Here is a 24,641-nt window from a genome sequence, read left to right as displayed (position 1 = left end):
TGCTACATATAACTTTGGTAAGAAGCTGCTCATCGTGGGTGTGGATGTCAGTGTTGGAGCAGGGACTTGTGTCTTTGTGGGCACCCACTCAGTCCATGCCAGTGTAAAACTGGCTTCAGTGTGGACAGGGTTCCAGCAGTTTCCAGTTCATGGCAGGCTCGAGCCTCGTGGTTCCTGAGCTGTTCCTGAACATCTTAATCCATCTCCTCTCATCTGAGGGCGACAGTTTGGGTCTTCTTCCAGACCTCCTCTGAACAACTTGTACTCATGTAAAAATCGTTTGGAGTGATGTGTCCACATCTGTTTACTCCGGAGGAGGCTGTAAAACCTTGTGAAAGGACCCCGATACGAGTGGATGAAGCTCACTGCTGACTGATGCAGCGACACTGAGCTGTGCTGCTGAAGATATCCTGAACTTTCTGTTCACATAAACTTAAAACAAAATTGGATTTGAGTTTGAAAGGTGTTCTTGAATGCATGCGTTCACAGGTATGATGGATGCTTTGGGTAGTTTTCTACTTAGTGCCTTTATTTTTGTTGAAGTTTGACATCCAGAGGGACGTAATTAATTGTCTGAACACCTGGAAACATACTTAGGGACTGCGTATCCTTACTCCCCTCACAGCAGATAAAATCTAACCCACTGACTGTCTGTTTTAGCTGTGTTTGCTGCTATATGCCAGCTGCTGAGATCTATCTACCAATACAGACTGTTTGGGTGATATCGAGTTACAGCCAGATTTGTGGGATATCTAACTTCAGACTTCACACTTTGATGGCGAAGTTTACGACTTCCCTAATGGAGTTCGGGCTCACCCCTGCCCCTCCTCCCTTCATCCCCCTCCAGCTTCCTCCTCCTCTCCTCCGAGTTTTACAGTCCAGAGATAAATCCTTTTCATCTTTATTTATATTTATAATAACTGCGGCTGCTGTTACACCCAAATTTCCCCTCTGTGGGACAATAAAGGCTGTTTCTTCTTCTTCTTCTTCTTCATAGGAGGGCCGGTGTAGTGAACTTACACTACTCTTATGAAAGGCTGTGCTCACTTCCTGTAGTAGTGGCTCAAGGTTCAGGAGTGAGTGGGCTGTGCTTATGTCAACACTGCAGAGCTAGTGATTCTTTAGCCCTTTAGGAAAACAGGAGTGGGTAGAATATTATGTTTTCTAGGTTTGTGGTCCATGGGAATCATCCCTGCGGTAAAAAGCAAAGATGCCACAGAATTCGGGCGTATCTTAAAGATGCACCTCTGTGCTTCTCTATGCTTATATTGTGACGAACTTGATCTTATTTTTTCATAACATTATTGGACAAGTATTCTGAGAAAGCATCAGGTTGCCCTGCAGGCCTCTGAGGCTCCATTGTCCTTTCATGTGTGTTATGGTGTGAAATTGTCCTTATTGTTGAAGGAACGCAGTCAGATTTGCTGAAGAAATACTGGGAACTGTGAGGATGTGTACGCACACAGGGGAAAGGCTCTGTTTGTTTATCTTCGGAAATGGCTTTGTGGGAATATCAGATTTGTCCCTAACTGGCACACAGACTGACATCACTTCCTGTACCCGAGTGGTTGGCTCAGTGCCACGCTGTGGAGAGCAGCAGAGCGCCTTCTGTGGATACAGGGGCGTGTGTCTCTTTGTACGGTGACGTCTGGCATCTAGCACAGTTTTTCCAAGTAAAAATACAAGTTTCTCAATCCTTTTGTCTGCATACAAGTTTATTTATTAATTGGTTATTAAAGGAGTAAAAAATAATCTGCAGCCGGCCTGTTTTAGTTTAAGGTTGTTTGGACAAACCAAGACGTTTGACATCATCGCCCTGGACAATAATACGTGTACAACGTTCCCGAATGATTTGATATTTGTTCCTAAAGATTTAAACAATGCAGTGAATGTGACACATGTACTCTATCCACATACATAAAAACAGGTCATAATTAGACTCAAACATTTTGAACAGGGCAAATAATAAAATCTGAACTTTGCACTTGTTTTTACTGCAAACTTCTTAAAGTACCTTTAAAAAGAACAAAGTACATATTATACAAAGTACAGTAATAGTCCCTTTAAATACTGCCCAGAGAGCGAGCTGCCCCGGTGCAGGTTTGTTCTCTCTATGAACACATTTAGAGCATTGCAGCCTAATTACAGCGTTGTTTCTGCCTCCAGCCCATCTTATTTTATCATTTCTTACAAATTCTTGCAATTCCTCCAGTTTCCCTGTTTTCGTAGTTATTTTAAGCATGAGGCTGGTTTTGTTAATTGAAAGTAACAGGCCAGATTTCAGAAGTGCAACCAGTTTTCTGCACAGTGTCAAATTAAATAGAGGCTGGTTTTCGTTACTTGTAGTCTGGGAATAAAACACGAGCAGGATTTTTAATCGCCTTCAGCGTTATCGCGTAATAGTCTGAACAAAGTATCTGAAATAGATATTAGTGTTTAACTAATGAGGTCCAAAAGCAGCCCGCCAAGGGCTGTGAAAAGTGTCTGGTGACATCACTGCTTGGACTTCACATTGTTTAAATGTATCAAAGTGAGTATTTGCACATTCGCTCCCTCCTTAATATGGATTTATATTCTCACTTCCTGTCTCAGCTCGGATACTATCACAGTTTTGTACAGAAAATAGATTTTGTGGCACCATATCCGATGTTTCTGTTAGAATCAGTGTCTGTATATTTGACACTAATCCTCAGAAAGGCAGAACTAGAGAAATAAACTAACCGGTGGGTGGTTAGGAGAAAAGTGGGAGGTTAAAGGGCACGTCAGTCATGTCCATGTGTTTTGCTCATATAGAATCAGTCACCCTGCAGGGAACCCTGCTCATGAACCTTGCAGATACCGACCACCATATTGGTCTAATTTCCAGCTTCATATTTTTAGTCTGGGACTCCAGAGCCTTGCTTTGCATAATTCACTGTTAAAACGTATTTATGTTATACTGGGCCTTGGTGCAGGCCTCACTTGATGCAGTGTCTGAAGCCTTTAAGGCTGCCCTCCCTTTATACCAGCTTCTTCTGATTGGCTACCCCTCTCAAGCCAAAAAACTGAACATCTGGCTGTGATGTCACCATACCTTATTTTTTAAAATAAGCTGTCCTGTTCGGCAGCCTGAATGCACTCTTGTGCCAAACACATTTGCTTTTCCAAGATGTCCATAAACTCTATAGGCTCCTCTTGTTAGTGGGGCAGGGGATTGTCTGCTTTGTAGCCCAGACTAACTTGAACTGTGTCAGCGGACCCACAGGAAGCTACGGCGACCTCAGCAGTCTCACCTACGCAGACCCGGTTACACAGCAGCTGTCGTTGACTTGAAACAACACAAACTCTTTGTTTCTGCTTCCAGCACATTAAAGTTCATCTGACACTTCCAGCTGAACCTTTTTGCTGTACTTTATATTTTGGCCACATTTTCATACCCATCAAGCATTTGAAGCAGAAACCGCATCCAACATAGCAGCTTCCTGTGTCTGTGCCCACGCAAACAGGAACAGAAGTGGCGGTGAAAGTTTTGTGCTGCTGTCTGTGTATAACTTCATACTTTCACAATGAAACCACAAAATCTTTTTATACTATTACATGTGGTTACGACACCTGTGACATTTGCAATAGTCTGTGTGCATGCCACTTTAAAATGAGCTGCCTGCAGAGAGGTTTCTGATGAACAGTAATTTTAATACTCATCATCAGTTTGACTGTCCTCAGATTCCAGAGTTGATCAACATGATTCTAGTCAGCAGCCGAAAACGCCCATCTTCTGATGAACCCTGTTGGCTGAATAAAGTCCGATCTATTTCTGAGCCTTTGTTTGCTTCAGGTATGCCAGCTGTCACACCCCCTCACTGAGCTCTGCTCCAACAGAGGAGGACCTCCTGCTGGCGTGTTGGAGATGAGCGAGCGCTGTTGGAGGGTCAGCAGGTGCTTTCCTGTCTGGTTCAGTCTGCTCTTCGATCTCTCACCTGTTGACACGTTGTCAGATTTTTTGTGAATTCGGGCCGTGACCTGACGGTCGGGAGATTAGGTTGATGTTGGGCCCTGATCAGGACTTAGAAATTTCATCTGCTGCTGGTGTGAGCCTGTGAGAACTGGACTGTCCTTCGGCTGATGGTCAGGATTCACATCAATAGTTACAGCTTTTGTGAAGCGTGGCATGGCTGACTGGAATAAGACTGAGTTACAGAACAATGGAGGGTTATGCATTTTGCAGTATTTCTGATATTTTGTAGAATTTTAACATTTTAGAGAGTACTATAGCTGCAGGATGAGATGTACCTTCAGGTTTGGCTGCATCTGCTGGATTAATATTTGCATGTAGTCTGCAGAGTGGACACAAACTGGGTTGTTTTTCAGGCAGAGTGAACAACAGCTTCTCTCATTCCTCTGCTGTGGGTGTTTGGCCTGACCAGCTGAAAGTCACTGGTAGGAGCTGGACAGGACGCACAGTGCTGTCCACCGAAGACCGAAGGAAAAGAAAGATGGCCGGAGAGAAGGAGACAGATGTGGGGGAGACAGGCAGACAGAATAGGTGACAGCAGACACCACGCTGTGGCAGGGCCAACAGATGCTCCTTTTATTTCCTGTATAACTTTTGATGTCGACTGTGGTTGCAGGCTGATGGTAATGACATATGTGATATGAATCCTTGGTTACAGTTTGATCAAATAACTGACTCTATTTGCGTGACACTCTTATATCAGCCTGATCTAAAGTAGAGGCGGTTCTCATGAAAATCTAAACATAACTTGGAAAAGCGAAAACCTTTCAAAAGCCACGAGAGGTGTTACAGTTCAGAAACTATGGTGCATATCTGCAGGCTCAGGGAGAGGAAGGCTAAAACGAGGCCAGTTCAATGACCTTTAAATGCTGATTGGAAGAAAATCTGTTAATACAGTTTTAATATCCAAAGTGTCCTGTGGGAACCTCTGAGGAATGACTGTAATATGATTAAGATCAGCATGCTGTGCTTCCTCTTGGGGACAGCGACGCTCTCAGTGGTAGTTCAGATTAAAATAGACGTGCCAGAAAAACAGGTGGGGCTTATCCTCTGACACTTAATGTATTTCATTTACACCTTTTATTAATAACTCCCCTTTGTTTGAACTGTGTAATTGGTGATGTTTATGTTTGGCCAGGAGGGACTCATTCTAGAGAGGAATCTGTAGTTTTCAGATCGCTGTACAGCTCATTATTTTTATATCACTTGACCAGACCTGCGCTAACACAGGGATCATAATGAATCCCACTGCACTCATGGTGCCACAGCTTTCCTTATGCTATATGAAAATAATTAAAATACAACATAAAAAACTGTAAACATTGTTCCAGCTCTTTATGACATCTATAACATGCTGGCTAACATGCAGCTTACAGATCCTTTTTCAGATGAAAGGCCCTAATAGAGCAGATTTTGGGTATTTTGTTTTTCTTTATTAACTAAGTAACTAAGTAACTAAGTTTAAGGATCTAATTCCTTCATTGTTATGCTCTTCAGTGCCATGTGCCAACACAGTGCAGAGCAGCTACCTAAACTCTGCTCCCAGTGAGGTTGATTATCTCGTCAATAGTTTTACATCCTCACTGCGTATAACTTTGGATACTGTGGCTCCTCTGAAAAGGAAAGCTTCAAATCAGAAGTGCCTGACTCCGTGGTATAATTCACAAACGCACAGCTTAAAGCAGATAACCCGAAAGCTGGAGAGGGAATGGCGTCTCACTAAATTAGAAGATGCTCATTTAGCCTGGAAAAAGAGTTTGTTGCTCTATAAAAAAGCCCTCCGTAAAGCTAGGACATCTTACTATTCATCATTAATTGAAGAAAATAAGAACAACCCCAGGTTTGTTTTCAGCACTGTAGCCAGGCTGACAAAGAGTCAGAGCTCTGTAGAGCCGAGTATTCCTTTCACGTTAACTAGTAGTGACTTCATGGATTTCTTTACAAATAAAATTTTAGACATTCGAGAAAAAATTATTCATAACCATCTCAAAGATTATTCTTCATGTTCGGCTGCTTTCAGCACTGCTGGTATTTGTTTAGACTCTTTTGCTCCAGTTGATCTTTCAGAGTTAACTTCAATAGTTACTTCCTCCAAACCAGCAACATGTTTGTTAGATCCCATTCCTACTAGACTGTTCAAAGAAGTCTTTCCAATTATTGATGCTTCAATCTTAAAAATGATCAATCAGTCTTTATTAGTTGGCTATGTACCACAGACCTTCAAGGTGGCTGTAATTAAACCTCTGCTTAAAAAGCCATCACTTGACCCAGCTGTCTTAGCTAATTATAGGCCAATCTCCAACCTTCCTTTTCTCTCAAAGATTCTTGAAAGAGTAGTTGTAAAACAGCTAACTGATCATCTGCAGAGGAACGGTTTATTTGAAGAGTTTCAGTCAGGTTTCAGAATTCATCACAGTACAGAAACAGCATTAGTGAAGGTTACAAATGATCTTCTTAGAGCCTCTGACAGTGGACTCATCTCTGTTCTTGTCCTGTTGGACCTCAGTGCAGCTTTTGATACTGTTGACCATAACATTTTATTACAGAGATTAGAGCTTGCTATAGGTATTAAAGGTACTGCACTGCAGTGGTTTGAATCATATTTATCTCATAGACTCCAATTTGTTCATGTAAATGGGGAGTCTTCTTCAGACAGTAAGGTTAATTATGGAGTTCCACAGGGTTCTGTGCTAGGACCAATTTTATTTACATTATACATGCTTCCCTTAGGCAGTATTATTAGAAAGCACTGCATCAATTTTCATTGTTATGCAGATGATACTCAGCTTTACCTATCAATGAAGCCAGATGACACACATCAATTAGTTAAACTGCAGGAATGTCTTAAAGATATTAAGGCCTGGATGACCTCTAATTTCCTGCTTCTAAATTCAGATAAAACTGAAATTCTTGTTCTCGGCCCCACAAATCTTAGAAACACGGTGTCTAACCAGATACTTACTCTGGATGGCATTACTTTGGCCTCCAGTAACACTGTGAGAAATCTTGGAGTCATTTTTGACCAGGATATGTCCTTCAATGCACATATTAAACAAATATGTAGGACCGCTTTTTGCATTTGCGCAATATTTCTAAAATTAGAAACATCCTTTCTCAGAGTGATGCTGAAAAGCTAATTCATGCATTTATTACTTCTAGGCTGGATTATTGTAATTCATTATTATCAGGCTGTCCTAAAAGCTTTCTGAAAAGCCTTCAGCTGATCCAAAATGCTGCAGCTAGAGTACTGACAGGGACTAGAAAGAGAGAGCATATTTCTCCCATATTGGCTTCTCTTCATTGGCTCCCTGTTAAATCTAGAATAGAATTTAAAATTCTTCTCCTCACATACAAGGTCTTGAATAATCAGGCACCATCTTATCTCAAAGACCTCATAGTACCATATCACCCCAACAGAGCACTTCGCTCTCAGACTGCTGGCTTACTTGTGGTTCCTAGGATACTTAAGAGTAGAATGGGAGGCAGAGCTTTCAGCTTTCAGGCCCCTCTTCTGTGGAACCAGCTTCCAGCTTGGATTCGGGAGACAGACACCCTCTCTATTTTTAAGATTAGGCTTAAAACTTTCCTTTATGATAAAGCTTATAGTTAGGGCTGGATCAGGTGACCCTGAACCATCCCTTAGTTATGCTGCTATAGGCCTAGTCTGCTGGGGGGGTTCACATAATGCACTGTTTCTCATTCACCTTATTTACTTTGTTTATACTCCACTCTGCATTTAATCATTAATTGATATTAATCTCTGGCTCTCTTCCACAGTTCTCTTCCCTCAGCCCAACCGGTCGCGGCAGATGACTGCCCCTCCCTGAGCCTGGTTCTGCTGGAGGTTTCTTCCTGTTAAAAGGGAGTTTTTCCTTTCCACTGTCGCCAAGTGCTTGCTCATAGGGGGTCGTTTTGACTGTTGGGTTTTCTCTGTATTATTGTAGGGTCTTTACCCACAATACAAAGCGCCTTGAGGCGACAGTTTGTTGTGATTTGGCGCTATATAAATAAAATTGAATTGAATTGAATTTATTGCTCGGCATGTATTTTAGGGGCTGGGCTTTTATTTCAGTGAATAGGGCAGTTTATTTCTGTGCAGTCTTACGGTATGTTTTAAATATTTTCTGTGGAAATTTGGTGTGATTATCCATGTATCTCTGGGGACCATGACTACGCACTGTGTTTTCTTTATTGAAAGCATTAGTTGTGGATATATCCTATCATGAGAACATTTTCCCTGTGATGATTGGTCAGGGACATCATCATCTTCTGGGAATAATACATTTTATTAGCTAGTTCCACACAGACCTGGAGGTTTAGATTTCGTACCTTTCGTGCACTGACTGCTGCTTTTCTGTCCATGTTACCCTTTTCTCTCCTAAGTTTCTGTTCTGCTGTATTTTTAAACAATTAGAAAAGCCCATCATTGCCCAGCAGCTGTTGTAATGTTTGGCAGCCTCCCAGAAAGACGTGTGTTTTTCTTTGTTTGTCTGGCAGTTGTTTGTTATTCTCCATGTGTGAGGGGAAAAAGTGAGTTGAAGTGCCCTCGGACGTGTTTGTGGGAGTGAGGCGCGCTGACGTGGTCGGGGAGGGAATAGGCCTCGGCCCTTTGGGAGGAAAGGGAGGGGGGGTTAGGCGGGGGTTGACATACTGATGCACCACAGGTTTTTGCCATTAGGTCTGGTGGCTTTATCGCTATAGAAGGACCTCACCGTGTTTTAATATATGTATTCTCTCAGCAAGAGTTGGAGATAATCTCTCTGGGTTTGTAGTAAAGTCACAAGAAAATATAGTCCAGGTTGAGAATGGGTTTGAGATATGTTGGGATATGTTGGGATATGTCTCTTGAGACAAATATGGTAACAATAAATCCTCTCAAGTTTTTCTCACAACAAGGAGAGGGGAGCTATGCCATGCATGATCTCTGGCTTTATGCTGATCTAACATGGGCTTATTGGACGGCACAGAGAGAGAAAACAATAGTTATGTGTTCTGAGCAACCACCCCCCCACACACACAAAAACCAGCGTTTCCCCCTAGCTGTGCCCCACCGCTGAGGCACTGTGTTTTTGGAGTCAGTTTAATGTTGTTATCAAACCGTCTTTCACTTCGACTTTAATTATTTCCAAATGTTCCTTCTGATTGCTGTTGGCAGCCTTTGCGTGTTTGGGGTGATGTGTGTGAAATGTGAGCAGGCCTTGGCTGGCACTAGCCTGTGGGGTCAAATGCATGGTCTGACCCCAAGAAAATCAAACCTGGCCATACTCTCTCATAGTGGTCTTGACTTTCTAATGTAAATGATTCAGAACAACTGTTGCACCACCCTGTGTCCTACATGAGGCTTGTGCATCTGCAAAATGCACCCTCATTGTTTTTAAGTGGGTCATAAAGACTTAAAACGTAAAGGAAATTTGTAGCATAGGAAACTGTCAGCCTGTGGTGAGGCTTCTTAACCACCTCAAAGCTTCTGTTTGATGAAAAGGAAGCTGCACACATCATGCGAGAGCTGGTGTGAACGCTAACACAAGTGAACCTATGTGTTGGTCAAGCCATCCAGACGTTCATAGGTGATGGTGCTGTTCAGTGTATCTGACTGTGCGGGAGACAAAGCCAGAGATCCATCAAACCTGAGAGCCTCTCTGCCTCACTGACTGGAAAGTTAAAGACATGTGTCCATCCAGACAGGTTCTGGCTAAGAGTGGCCCTCCAGCTCTCAGTTAGTCTCCAGAGCAGTACAAGAACTACTGATTTCAGCTGCAGGCCAGGACAGTGGAGTTGAAGGGACAAGGTCTTCTCTGGGGAAGCAGCTAATTGGTATTGAGGACCAGCACAATAGAAACCTGCCAAGTGAGCCAGCTGGTTGGGAAACATGAGATGTTGCTGGCTGGTCATCACCAGGTGAACTTTTAAAATAAGAATAGATGGGGTTTGTGGATGCTGCTGTTCTCTCAGATGGATAAAACAAAATAAAACATGCTAACATAAGTCTCCAAGTCGCCAACCTTTAATATCCCAGGGTGGCTCACCTAAGTGAAGTCTGTGTGGACTGTTGTGTGAATCCCGCTGAAGACTTAAAGCTCTCAGCAGAATCTGCTTGCAGTCAGTAAGAAAGCCGGTCGGCTGGGGGCTTCTTTGTGGGGTTTGGATGGTCTCCCTGTGCCTGCATAGGTTTTCTGCCACAGCCTGAAAACATGCAGATTGGGTTTACTGCTAACCTTAAATTGCCCACTGTGTGAACGTGAGCCTGAATGGTTCTGTCTCTACATCTGTGTCTCATCCAGCTGGAAAAGGCTCCGACCGCACTGTGGCCATCAGAACAAAATAGTATCATAACTCGCATGGATGGATCTAAGAAAATAAGGCTTCAGTTTTTAAGAATATACAATATTCTCCATGAGAGATAAAACCTGCCCTCTGACCTTAACAACAGTTAATTTATGCAGTTTGTTACACCACTCAAAAGTATTCTTCACAGGTTTTGTATATGATGACATATAGAAAGTTGGAAAGTAGGAAGTAGATATTTGGAGAGCTTGCTGAGAGATTGTCACATCTCTCTGCCAAATAGGCCACAGATAAAGCTGAATTACAGGCTCTAAAAGATGCACAGTGTAAACCCTGGTTCTCCTAAGTGCTTAAAAATGTCAAATGTAACCATTACAGGAAGGTCACTGAAGTTGCTTTGGGGCATTTATATTTGGAGTACTGTGGGGGTGATTATGCTTTTGTGTTTCTTGTTACTCAGCATATATATATTTAGACTAAGGAAAAACATGCATTGTAGGGGACTGAAGAAAGTACATTGACTCATTCTGTTATGTACGTATTTATATATGTATAACATGTATTTAGATTTTCTTGGTTTTTGTTGTTTTTTGACCATTTGAGGATGATTAAACAATTTCATCTCATAAAATACAATTTTAGCATTTGAAATATTCAGACTAGACATAAGAATAACTTATTTTCTTCAGTATGTCAATATGGAAAGGAGACATCACTTATATCCTGGTCAAAAATTTCTCACAGTGTTACTGGAGGCCAAAGTAATGCCATCCAGAGTAAGTATCTGGTTAGACACCATGTTTCTAAGATTTGTGGGGCCGAGTACAAGAACTTCAGTTTTATCTGAATTTAGAAGCAGGAAATTAGAGGTCATCCAGGCCTTAATGTCTTTAAGACATTCCTGCAGTTTAACTCATTGATGTGTGTCATCTGGCTTCATTGATAGATAAAGCTGAGTATCATCTGCATAACAATGAAAATTGATGCAGTGCTTTCTAATAATACTGCCTAAGGGAAGCATGTATAATGTAAATAAAATTGGTCCTAGCACAGAACCCTGTGGAACTCCATAATTAACCTTAGTGTGTGAAGAAGACTCCCCATTTACATGAACAAATTGGAGTCTATGAGATAAATATGATTCAAACCACTGCAGTGCAGTACCTTTAATACCTATAGCAAGCTCTAATCTCTGTAATAAAATGTTATGGTCAACAGTATCAAAGCTGCACTGAGGTCCAACAGGACAAGAACAGAGATGAGTCCACTGTCAGAGGCTGTAAGAAGATCATTGGTAACCTTCACTAATGCTGTTTCTGTACTGTGATGAATTCTGAAACCTGACTGAAACTCTTCAAATAAACCGTTCCTCTGCAGATGATCAGTTATGAAACAACACTAAAAAGCTTGGTTAGCACAGCGCATTCATTGACTGAATGTATGTATTAAACAGACATATCTAATCATTAATGCTCAGTAACAGACTAATAATGTACTAGCAATTCACTCAAAAAACAAACTGCTGTTGTGTATTTTACTATGAATGTTTATGAGGACTGACCTGCTCAAGTGGCCACGTGAGGGACTGCAGTTTTTGAATTAACTTCTCTTTTTTTAGTCCCTGAGATTGCTGCTTGGATTTACATTAATAAGTCAGCATAATGCTTATTTTATGTGAGAATCTTTGTTTCTCTGTTGCAGGACCTTTGTTTCGCAGCCCCTGTGAGCTGCTGCCGGTGGGGACGGGACACCCGGTGCAGGCCGTCCTGAAAAGCTTCACTATCCTGTCAGGGTGTGCGAGCAGGGGCACCAGCAGCCTGCCCCAGGAGGTCCACATCATCAACCTGAAAGGACATGAGATAACAGACAACACTCCAGCAAAGGTGAGTCATTCTTAGTCAGAGAAGCTGAATCTGAAGTCATCTTAAGTTACTCTATAACTCCTCAATAAAAAAAAAAAAAATTTGTACACAGAGAAACTTTATTTATAGATTTATGCACATTAATTCTTTAATTTAACAAAGTCCAGTGGGAGGTGGCCTGCCATCTGTGTCATCTCATCTTCTGGAGACTTTAAAGCTGAGGAAGACTGTAACACCTGCTGTGGTTGATATTTCCGCTGCCCTCGGTTTCTCACTTCTGAGTCCTTTTCCATTCAGCTTCAAGGAAACTTCTGGGCAAGAGTGAAAGCCTTTCATATCTTTCACTGATCATTAAAAACAACAAATAACCAGTTTCAGACATTTTGATCAGGTAAGCTTACCAAGAAATAATTAATTTAGTGTGAGTAATTAGCACAGTGATAAGTCATTTAAGCGCCTGGTATTTTCCCACCGCTGGCTTGTTTGGAGCGGATCTCTTTAGCGCACTCATTCAAACTGTGAGTACGTCTCCTGATAGCGTTCCTGTCGTTGATTATAAAACCACTCCCTGTCTTCGGGTGTTGAACAGCACATCTCGTGGCTGAACTCCTAATCATCAGCCATAGTTTGGAGATGAATCACGAGCCCACGGCCTTCAAAACCACTGCGTCTGGGTTTTAAACCTTCATCCCCCTCAGTCACAGAAGTGTAAAAAGCAGCATGTGTAGACATGTCATTGCAGTTTTGTTGCTGATGTAAGCTTCAGTGTTGCCAAGGCCAAATGGACAGAAGCGCAGTGTGTGTGGGTATGCTTCATCAGCAGGTAAATGAAATAAAAACTGTCCAGTTTCATTGGCTGCATTTGATCTAAAGCTGTACTGTGTGAATTTAAATGGTCAGGTATACGCAGAGATTTGTCTTCTGTTGGTTTTACTCACATGATGTAATCACAGGAGCTTCCTGTGTCTTCTCAAACTTTGGTCAGACCATCAGACGTTGATGTAATGTAGGGCTGAGTAGAGTAAATTAGCAGCTTGTCGCTCAAATCGGATTCAGGAGTTTCCTCCAGTGATTCAAATATTCATTCCTGTGTATCTGTTCAAATCAAGCACTTTATCCTGATTTGATGTCACTTTAAACAACGTGTGAAAAAAACAAACATCAAAGCATAAAAACTGTACTTCATTGCACGCTTGGTATTAAAATAGCTGATTATTACTTTCTGCTTGCAAAGTTTTAAGGTGAACTTCTTTTAAGGTGAACTGCTAACGCGATGCTGTCCTGCTGGGGGCAGGTCTCAGTTATTCAGACTGATGAGGCGGAGGAACATTTGAATAGCTGTCGAGTGGAAACTCATGCACATCTCAACACTTTGTGGCTTTTTATAGAATTTTTAGTCACCATTATCAGTGTGCACTTCACAGGTCAAAGGCTTGGCTAACTCTAAGGAATACTGTAATGTAATATAGCAGATTAAACCTAACATGGTACAATATTTAAGGCATTTATCTGGCATGATAGTGACTTGTAAAGTTTACATGAGGAGTCATAAAGGTGAACATTAATATCCAGTAATTAAATTACTCAGGCAGTACCTGCACACCTGGCTTTCACTGGGTCACTGTAATCACGATCATTTGAAATTCACTTATTTATCAGATTACAGCAGATACAATGTAAAATAAGAAGATGCTGTGTACAGTAGTGCAGGTCACTTTTTGGATGCTTCTGAGGCGGCCTGCAAAGTGTGCAGACTTTGCTGTGTTTCATCTAGCTACAGATTTACTGTGTCAGGGTGGATTATGATTACATGCAGATGGATATTCACACACATCAAGCTGAGTTGGGTTTTGTCTTCACCTGCTGTCAGATATGATTGTTGGCCTCAGCACATTCCACACCTTTAGGTGTTTCCCAGACCAACTGATTGGCATTTTAATAGATGGAGTGCGAGTCACAGTGTGTGTAGTATAGATTTAAGACTTAGATGACAAAGAGCTTTCCTGTTTTCAGCTTGAACAGACTTGTATGGAAAATCAAACAATCCTAACCATATTTTAGCTGCTGTGAAAGACCTTAAATCTTGTTTTCACTTGCTCTCAGGAGAGCTTTCTGCACGCTCTGATCAACCCAATGATGACTCATAAATACAGTCACGTGACAAAGTGTGGTAGGACTGATTACATTTTTTTGTAAGTTCAGGATCAGTGATATGCCCACCATTAAAGTTCACCAGTGTTGGATTTCTACTGACTTCACTAAAGTTGGAGAAGCTCTGATACGTTCTCAGTTGTTCTTTAAGTGGTCATTAATATTTCCTTTATTTAAGACCACAGCGTTACAACCCAATAAAGCACTTAGCTCAAGAGTCTGTGAAACACATCACTTTATGTAGTTACCCATCACCTCCATGGTCACCTGAGGACTAAAGCGGAGGAGGAAATCCAGCTGTCTGTTCCCCTGCCTACAGCCTTGGCTGCAGAAGGTCATGCCAGGTCTGGTTGAGATTAGGTGGCCCTACAGAAGCTCATTCTGTTACTGGAGGTTTCTGCTTATGATTAGATAAGATATCCTGAAGGACACTCAGACCCTCTACCCACTCTGGTCCTTGATTTTGTTTCCACCTGAGACGTGGGGACAGATTGGCCTGTGCAGATACAATCAGCTCCTGACTTAGCCTTCAGCAGGACTGCATTGGAGGGCAGAAAACTGTAGACTGTGGTCTCACTGACACAATCTGCCCCTGATCCTTTGTGACAGGACGAGGTGATAATCCAGCGGGAAAAGGGAAGTGAAAACTGAAACAAGGGGATCTTAACATCCTACGCTGCATTCGGGCAAGGATGTTCTTACTCAGAAGGCCATCTGGGAAAAGACATTATTGCTCTTCATTAATTATCCTTGACCACTGAGTTGCTACAGCAGGAAACACATTACTTCTTCATGAAAACAAGGAGTGAGCAAGACAGTTTCTAGTGCAAATTCATAAACTTACCTCCTAAAAACAAACCTCGAAACTACACAGAACAGTTTTCAGTGGTGATACTGTTTGGCTTGAGAGGTGGATCTGAAAATCATGTAGGAAAATAGCTGTAGTCACCATAGCTTCCCAACAGTTGGATTCCAACACAATGCAACATTCCAGATTCATGGTGAAATAGAACTCCCACATAAACCTCTCAGACCGCTCTTGCAGAGTAATCAGTTTCTCCTCTGTCCATGTTTTTTAGAAAATATGGCTGAATACAGCAGCATTATTTACTGACAGTACAGTATTTCAGGTACACCACACTGCCACTCATCTGCCTTCACTCACACATGAACCTGAGTAACATCCATTCTTAATCCAGAGGCTTTAATATGATGTGGGCCCACCCTTTGCAGCTATAACAGCTTCAGCTCTTCTGGGAAGTCTTTCCACAGGTTTAGGAGTGTTTATGGGAATTTCTGACCATTCTTCCAGAAGCACATCTGTGAGGTCAGACACTGATGTTGGAGAGAAGGCCTGGCTCACAGTCTCCGCTCTAATCCATCCCAAAGGTGTTCTATCAGGCTGAGGTCAGGACTCTGGCAACCACCAAACCCAGACTCCTCCATCTGATTGGCAGATGGAGAAGTGTGATTCATCCCTCCAGAGAACACGTCTCCACTGCTCTAGAGTCCAGTGGCGGCGTGCTTTACACCACTGCATCATCACTTTACATTGAGCTTGGTGATGTAAGGCTTGGATGCAGCTGCCATGGAAACCCATCCATGAAGCTCTCACTGTTCTTGAGCTGATCTGAAGGTCACATGAAGGTTGGAGGTCTGTAGTGACTGACTCTGCAGAAAGTTGGTGACCTCTGTGCACTATGACCCTCAGCATCCTTTTACGTGGCCTACCACTTCATGGCTGAGCTGCTGTCGTTCCCAATCGCTTCCACTTTGTTATAATCCCACTAACAGCTGACTGTGGAATATTTAGCAGTGACTGGACTTGTTGCACAAGTATCATCCTATCACGGTACCACGCTGGAACTCACTGAGCTCCCGAGAGCGACCCATTCTTTCACTGATGTTGGTAGAAGCAGTCTGCATGCCTAGGTGCTGGTTTATACACCTGTGGAAGTGACTGGAACACCTGGATTCAGTGATTTGGATGGTGAGTGAATACTTTTGGCAGTATAGTGAATGTTACTGTCAGTGAGAAGATTTTAATAGTCCTATCATGAGACTGAATTTTAAATTCAATTTTAGTATATTCATTTTTCATCATTAGATTTGGAGGTGTGCACATTGATTTCACTCTAATTTATTGGTTGTTTCCTGTGCATGCTTTGGCATGTGTCTGCTTTTCTTATTTTAAGCCTACATGAAGGTGCCTGGCCAGTGTGTGGTACTGTAGACCTCCTCACCTCTGCTGATGGAGGAGGAAGCGGTTACTGCAGACCAGACTGTGTTTGAATGTTCTGAATGATGGCCTGCAGCATAAGAGGTGCCTGTGGTTGAGCTTTGGCTGTCTGCAGCTTTTGGAGAACACGATGTTGCCCAGTGGTTCTTACTAAGTGTCTGCACAGCTAAAGCTCGACCCGGTAGTGGAATAAATCTGCTGTTGCACATGGTGTGCATGGGCTAATATGGACAAAGGAGAGTGCATGGTCAGTTTCAGACACATGTGTGCAGTCGCACAGACATCCTGCAGCTGCAGCGTGTGAGGCCTGCTTCACATCTCTTTCACATCCATGTGTGAAAGTCATGGCGCTCAGTTTTTCTGTATTTTCAGTAAAGACGTGAAAGCAATGAATTGTTTCCTGCCTGCACCAGTGAAACATTCTGCATGGGTATTAAACAGTGCCTATGAGCTGTTACTCACTGAAAGAAAAGGCACAGCTGGACCTGACTCAGAATACACACTTTGGCTTCTGGCCAATCTCACACTAAAGCTGAGCTATTAAATGCAACAGAACACCTCAGTAGTAACAGGGCTGGGATAACCTGACATTTGCAGGGACTGCTTTGACTGTACAGTAACAGGCAGAGGCTGACGATGCGCTAATCATTCATTCAGGAAGCCTAAAGCTAGAAATGCATACAATAATATTTTGACTGGTATTCTAATGATCTACAAGCTTTGTGTTCAGAGTGAGTTACTGATATATGCAAAAGCAAAGCAGCATTTATTACTGGCAGTAAGTGGCAAAAGCTGTCAGGCTTTTATGTCAACATCAAATCATGCAGTTTGAAGAAGACTTCAATCATTAGGCTCACGATACTGGACACAAGTCAGATCAGTTTTTTGGACCAGCCAAAATCACAAAGCTTGCACAGAATGTGCAGCTCTGTGTTTTGCTCTGTTTTTAATTAATATTATTTAAACAATGTAAAATTACAGACCAGCTTGGTTGCTGCACAGTGCCAGGCCACACTGGGGGGCATTTACAGGCTGGCTTTATTGATCTACTTTACAATTTCAAACTAATATTTTTGATCTGCATTTAAAATCTAACATTCTTCCCCCCAAATAATCTGGCTTTTTAATTCAGTGTTTCTCTGAACAGTAGGCTGTTTCAGAGAATCTTAGCTCTCCTTTCAAAATATGACATTTATGACACTGGCTCGCCTGGACTCTTTTTCAAACCTTGTAACGTGTTATTCACATTTGTCTGAAATAGAGAGCGATGATTTCTCCAGCTTCAGTGGCCCTGCTCACGGTAACAGAAACCCTTTCCTCTCTTTTACCCATGTGGGCAGCGAGACGGGCTGAAGGGGAAAGTCAGTATTCTTGGACAGGTCAGTCAAAGTGACTCTTGGCTGGGCTGGCACGTCACAGTGAAGCCTGCAGTGCCAGGCTGAGGCTGCGCGTTTCACAAATGTAATGTCACAATGAGTTTCAGATTTTCACAAAACTGAATTAGATTTTCTAAAAACAACCTAACCTTGCAGCATCAGTGTGAGCTGTGCTGCAGACGAGACGTGCTGAAAGCCCTTTGGGCCCTTCGGGGACTGTTGACCTGAAGGTGTTGGTGTTTTGCCACCTAAGCTCTAAAAAAACAGTGACCTCATCTCAAAGTGTTGGTTTCTCCTCTGTTTGCTCTGGTTATAAGGTGTAGGTATCAGGTTTGAACAATCTTCCACATGTTTTTTCTGTCACATGCAGATTGGCCTTTTGCACCCTGCTAACAAGTCACCGCTGCCTGTGCATTAATGCCCATGAGCCAGGCCTTACTGCAAACACTTTGTTCCCAGCTACAGCCAAAATAAGCCACTCAAAGAAAGAGGCTTGTCAGGGCAGAAAATGGGTGATAGGGTTGAAAATAAACAAAAGGGGTCAGCCGTATCTCAGATCAGCCGTCTTTCTCTAATCAGTTTACCCAAGGCAAACATCAAACACAGCCCTGGCTGTGAATCAGGGTGAGGCAGAGCAGATGATTGCTTTATCACCTGGAATTCGCTGATATCTGAGACTGTGAGTGATGCTGGAGGAGCTCAGCAGGCAGAAACAGTGTCAGATACGAGTCAGCACGCAGGACAAACTGCACACATGGACCAAGCAGTTATTTTAATGGACACTTGCTGCTGTTATCAGCAACAGTGTTTACTCAGTAATACTTTTTTGTAATCTGAATACGTGTCATAAAAATAAAAAAGCAGGGCCGTGCGTGGGCTACATTAGAGTCAAACTGAATTTTGAATTCCCCTCCTGGGCTGAAAAAGCCAAAAACTGTCATTCCTCTAATGGCCACTTGAGGCGGGGTCCCCGCAAACAGCCTCGTTAATAACTCGTTAGTACCTCTGTCTGAATGCAGTGTGGAAAAAACACGGGACTCAGGTGTATGAATGCTCCACTGCACGGGTTATACCGTACTGTGTGGTTTTCACCACAGTGGAGACGACTGTTTGCTGTGATTTGGTGCTATGTAAATAAACTGTCAGAAAAGCTGCCGGGAATGATCAATCGACTGGTTCTCGAGTTGTTTTTGTCCTTTTTGGGAGGATCCTGTCACTGCAAACAAACAAACAGCTGGTTTCTGTTTTTCAGTAAATATGTGAGTGACCAAAAAAGAACAAACTCCAAACCAAAAACAAGACGAGATAATGATTCGGAGACGGCTAAACTTGTCTCTGATTCCAGTTCATCTCTAATCTGGCAGCTTCTCTTCCTGACCCTGTGCGTCCTCCCCCCATCTCAGCGCTGTGCTCCTGCCTTTGTGCCAGATCACTAAAAGATTGCTATCCAGATGTCCTGTCTCACTTTAACGTCTTTCCAGTCCCTCCTTTGGAGCTTTGCATTTAGCTGAGTGCAGACTGATTAGCATCACAGTCAGAGAGGAAGGCTCCAGGTAGCATCACCATCTCTCTCAAATATGTGGGTGGCGCTGATAAGAGCGGTCAGCAGGTTTTGGTCCGCTTCTCCCCCGTCTCTAGGCTCCTGTGCCTGAGCTTCCTGTCCCTCTGTACACCCTCAGTGATCCAGAAAGAACCAAGATCCAGACAGACAAGACACACGCACGTACGCACACACACATCAGATAACGGCATGATTGCTTCCAGGCACTTCTTTGTGTTTTCAGCTATAGCTGTGTGGCAGTTTGTTAGCAGTTTGTGTGTGGAGTTATTCTGTTTGTTTTTTTGTATGATAATCTTGGATGTTAGTCTATATAACATGCAGTCCAGTCACTGTGGTTTATGTCATGTGATACATGCTGTGTTTTCTCTAGCTGATGATTGTTTCCTGGGTGGGAGAGTGTGTTCCCAGATTAGTCTTACTTTTCACATAATTAAAGGATGTTTTGGGCTTCTTTCAGAATCACTACGGTTCATAAGACACTTAATTAGCTCTGTCAATAAAGGAAACTCCCTTTTCCTGCAAGGACACCGAGCCGCAGTGATGCTGTGCTCTGACTGCAGGGTGCAGGTTTACACGGCTGTACAAAATATTTGATGGTGAAAGGATTTCATTACAGTGTTGATGCACAGTCTTTATGAAGCACACTGGAAACATAGTTAAGCTTGAAAGGTCCTAAAATGACAAACACATGACCCTTTATAATTGCAGTGTCACAGGCATCAGTGGGCTGTAAATCCAACCATGTGGCTTTGCTGTACCAGAAAAGCTTGTGTGTGATTATTATTTTTTTGGTTTTGTTGTAGTTGGCGCTGTGTTTGTTGTTGGAGTTGATTTAGAGCTCAGAGTTGATGCTGTGTTGTTGTTTTTCAAACATTTCCATTGTTTACACATGCTACCACCACTAATGGCACGCTGTGTGACGGCTTATCCTGCTACAGCTGTCGTCCCCTGTGTGGAGTTTAATTTCAGTAACGTGATAGGCCGAGACGAGCCTCCATCCGTGGCTGCTGGCAGAGGCCCCCTTAACTGTAACGGACCCTGGACCCCTAAATCCTTGTGCCGGGCTCCTGATAATCAATCAGCCGTGGCCTCCCGTCCCTAGCACACCCTGCAGGGTTCTCCGAAGGTAGCCGCCCGCATCAAGGACAACTCGGCGCCACCTGATCCTTACAAACACCACGAGAGGTACTTTGATGCCTGGTGTTTCTGCACCTCTTCTCTCCACACCCTGGCTGTTTGACAGGGTCTGTTGCTATGCCCACTAGCCTTACCAGGGCTCATGATCACAGCTCTGTGGGCAGAGATGCACACCAGCTGCTGTTCAGTCCACATCACTGCTTACATTGTGCAACCCAGGCCTGGCTTAGATTGGTATTACTGCTGTTTACGCATTAACCTTGGAAAAAAAAAGATAATAATCAGCACAGTTTTCACCCTTTCTGACCCTTAGCGCCTCTTGGCACTTCCTCTTTTTGGAGCTCTGTTTATGCCTGTGTTTGCAGGTGACTCACGTCTTCTGGAAAAGTTTCTGTCTGGGTTTAAAATTCCTCATCTTTTACAACTCTTCTAACTCTCGCTTTCTTTCTACCTCCCTCTTCCATCTATCAAAGCCAAGCGCTTAGAGCCAAGCCAGGTATGATTATATCTTGGTGGTTGTTATTCTCAGAGGAGCAATGCACTCGCTTTTTCCAGTGTCTGGATTAAGAGAGGGGAGCAAATATGAAAAAAGGGGGAGACAGAGAGAGCGATGAATCCCTGATCTGTTTGTTTGGATCACCATGCAGATTGCCTCATAGATATAAGTGTTCAGTAATTTCTTCCATTTCCTCGTCTCATAGGGACATTTTAACCATTTTTGCAACACTTTCATGGCTCTCATAACTGAAGGTTCTGGTTTGCGTTACTCTCCTCGAGGGCTTCCATCTGTCGAGGAGATAATTGGACTTTGACGCTCACTCTGTTTGTTCTGCTGGTGTCTCTTGTTAAATGACTTCATGAAGGATCACAGTGACACATCTTTGTATCTCTCAGTAAATCAGCCTTTCCTGGGTTGATTACATCTCTGCTGAGGTATGTGTTAGTGTAGCATACTGTATGAGTTCAAAAATACAACAGATTATGATGCACACGTTTTTAGTGACATGCTTGGACAAATGGAGGCAACAGGAAAAGAGAAATGTCACAAAGGTAATGGTAAAGCAGCACAGTACAGTGGCCACCTTAGTACCATTTGGGACAGGTGTTAGTGTAGTGTGGGGCAGCTGTATTAAGAGGGCAGCTTTGGAAAGACTGAAAACAAACATGTCTACATAATAACAAACAGCAGTTAGTATAAATGACATGTTTGCCCCAGAGGAGGCGGTTTATTAAAAAATAAATGTTACTAGTTGAAATAAAATTATGAATCTTTTTTATGTTCATGGTTGGGGGACTTCCTCAGAGTCGGCTTCACAGTCTTATCTTGTTTCTTTGTGACAGTATTCTGATACAATGGGCCTGTTGTTTGTGCGCTCCCATGTTTCCTGTGACGTTTCCTGAGCAAACACTTCTACTTTCACTGTAAAAAATGAACATTTAATAATATGGAATTTTAGCATATTATTGTGACACAGGGAACCAGACAATGACAAACTGCTGAGGACATTTTAACTGCAGTTTTTGATACAGATGTGGACAGCTGTGCTCTGTAGCTGCTCCATAGACTTTATATAAATGTGTTGTGTAGTTTTCAAAGGTTTTTGGAAAGCGACCCTTTAGAGATCGTAATTCTGTAAGATCAGGAAGAGCTCTCCTGATGCGTGACTAGGGCTTAGCAGTCGATTTCAGTGTTACTTGTTTTTCCCCAACAACACAACAACGCACTGGTTGCTCTGCAGTTGTCCACTGGTCCTTAGGTGATTGCCCACCAGTCTCTGGGCCTGTGTGTGGCCTGTGCCCCAGATCTGAGCTTTTTATTCTGAGCTTTGACGACGCTCATGTGTATAAGACTCACTGGTCACTTATAACAGCAAAAAGACACATTTAATGCTTCGTGTTTTAATAAACAGCATCCATTCTGACTAGACTGCAGTAAAAACAAACACATTGTGTATTAGTACATCTGGTAAATGGACTGGTACACAGACTCTCACTCTGATGGACGCGTCAGGAGCCAATCAGGCTTCAGTATCTTGCTCATGGCTCCTTCAGCACGTGGACTCGGGGATCGATCCACCGACCGTCGAATTGCTAGATGACCCGCTCTACTACCTGAGCCACAGTCACCATTGCTGTTGACCATATCCAGTCACAGTTACTGTTGATACATTACTTTCCCCGGTGTTGATGTCATAAATTCTTCATGATGCAGCAGATCTGAAAACGTCACAGTGTGATGGTGTTCAGATGCACACCTCTGGTTTCCTTTGGTGTCAGTGTCACACTGACTGCAGTGGTACTGGTTTCCTAAAGATAACAGCCCAGCAATGATTTGTTTTCTTTCAGTTTTGGACTCTTTTGGTTTCTACTTCCTCTCACTGGTTAGATTAAGGCGCCCAGCTCTACTTGTTTACGCTGAAGTGCGATAGCGCGCTCGGTCGGGGTGAGGACGTGAAGATGTGTCTCAGAAGTGCCACAAACGCCAGCAGCTCTGCAGCATTTCACACTCTGGGAATGAGGATGGCTGTAAAATATAAACTGGGAACGAGAGAGTCTAAAGATATTAAAGGGATGGAGGATGTTGTACTGCGCTCAGAATCTATAACAAACTGTTTACGTTTCCATTAATAATCCATCTAAATGAGCACAGCAGTGTGTAACAGAAGTGCAGTGCACCATAAAATGTTAATGGTTTCAATTATACCATGTAGATCTCTGATAATATGCATCCCGTAACCAACAAATTACTGCTCGGCCTGTTTTTCATGCTGCTCACTAATATTAACCTGTCAGCCTGGTTTTTAATCACGTCACTGTGATCGCAGATTGTTGGCTCTGTTATTAGTTTCAGCTGAAGTACAAAGGCTGTGTTTTTGAAAAAAAGCTGGTATTTTGGTGAGCTGTGACTGATTAACTCTCTGTGGGGTGCTTTAGATCATTTACTATGAATGCTGGTGGGTTGATTTAGTGATTTACAGCGTTTTACTGCTGACACACAGAATGGGGCTAATGTGATTAGTCTGAGAGTACGGGGGGGGGGGGTCAGACAGACCTCTGCCCCCCTGAGAGCAGAGCAGTACAGTTTTTAAACAGCTCTTAAGTAAGCTGGGATCATGATGAGTTTGGGATCAGTGAACGCTCGCACCTTCAGCCACCTGACTCGACAAGAAGCATCAGTTAGGTTTGTTTTCACCGTCTCACTGACCGACTGTTTTAATGTTAGTGTGAAAGAAAGGCACAGTCGCACGCTGTAGGGATGGTTACAGGGACCCGCCACTCACTGTTTTTCCCTGTGAACAAAGAGTCCACTGTGTGAAAGTTCAGATCCCACTGAGGCTACATGCTAAGCAAGTGCCTTTTAGGGAGAACACAGCGTGCCGTCTTTGTGAGTTTATCAGCAAAGTGCATAAACAACCACGGAGCCAGATAAGGCATCTACAGCATCACAGAGCAGTGCCTGATATTACTGATTATACCAACATGAGAAAACCACAGCTTTGACATTGGCCCAGTTTAGCCATGTGACATGGGATCCTGGAGGATTTCTCTTTTTCCTCTCTTTGCTTCCTTGATATACATGTTGTAGCAGGGCGCTGATTTCACTCTTTTTGTTTTCCTTTTTTTTGTCCTTGCCAGGTTGAGTTGCACCTGAAGCCCATCCACGCCATACTGCACCACCAGAAGCCCCTGGTCTTCGTGCTCAACTCCCCCAAACCGCTGATCTGGAATGTCAGAGCGGAGAACCTGGCTCTGCGCATCAAGCATACCTTTCATGTGAGTCCAGAATCACAAAAATCCTTAAAGTCCTCCTTCCTAAAACTGTGTCTTCATTTCCTCACAGGCTAAAGCGCATTACCGTTTCAGTAGCCTCTTCTATGAGTAACATATTTGAAGTGATGTCAATTTGCAGAGGAGGCTGTGCTGCACTTCAGAGGGAGGCTTCCCATCTTTAGCAGCTGATCAGGCCAGCATGCACGTGCAGTCATAGTGTCGAGGTATGAGTGTCTGTAGAGTCCTGGGGTTCTTTAGTAGTACTGTA

The 24,641-nt window shown here is 43.0% G+C and overlaps 1 protein-coding gene across 1 annotated transcript in view; it reads left to right on the top strand.

Moving 5' to 3' along the window:
* Positions 1 to 24,641, top strand: part of tgfbr3 (transforming growth factor, beta receptor III) — a 67,426-nt gene that overhangs the window by 14,246 nt on the left and 28,539 nt on the right. Inside the window, exons 3-4 of the mRNA XM_030727166.1 lie at positions 11,978 to 12,159; positions 24,239 to 24,376. Of these exons, the coding sequence (XP_030583026.1) occupies positions 11,978 to 12,159; positions 24,239 to 24,376 (320 nt within the window). The remainder of the gene's footprint in view (positions 1 to 11,977; positions 12,160 to 24,238; positions 24,377 to 24,641) is intronic.

Source organism: Archocentrus centrarchus, chromosome 4 (assembly GCF_007364275.1).
Source record: "Archocentrus centrarchus isolate MPI-CPG fArcCen1 chromosome 4, fArcCen1, whole genome shotgun sequence".
Taxonomy (NCBI): Eukaryota; Metazoa; Chordata; class Actinopteri; order Cichliformes; family Cichlidae; genus Archocentrus; species Archocentrus centrarchus.
This window is presented reverse-complemented; position numbering and strand designations above follow the sequence as displayed.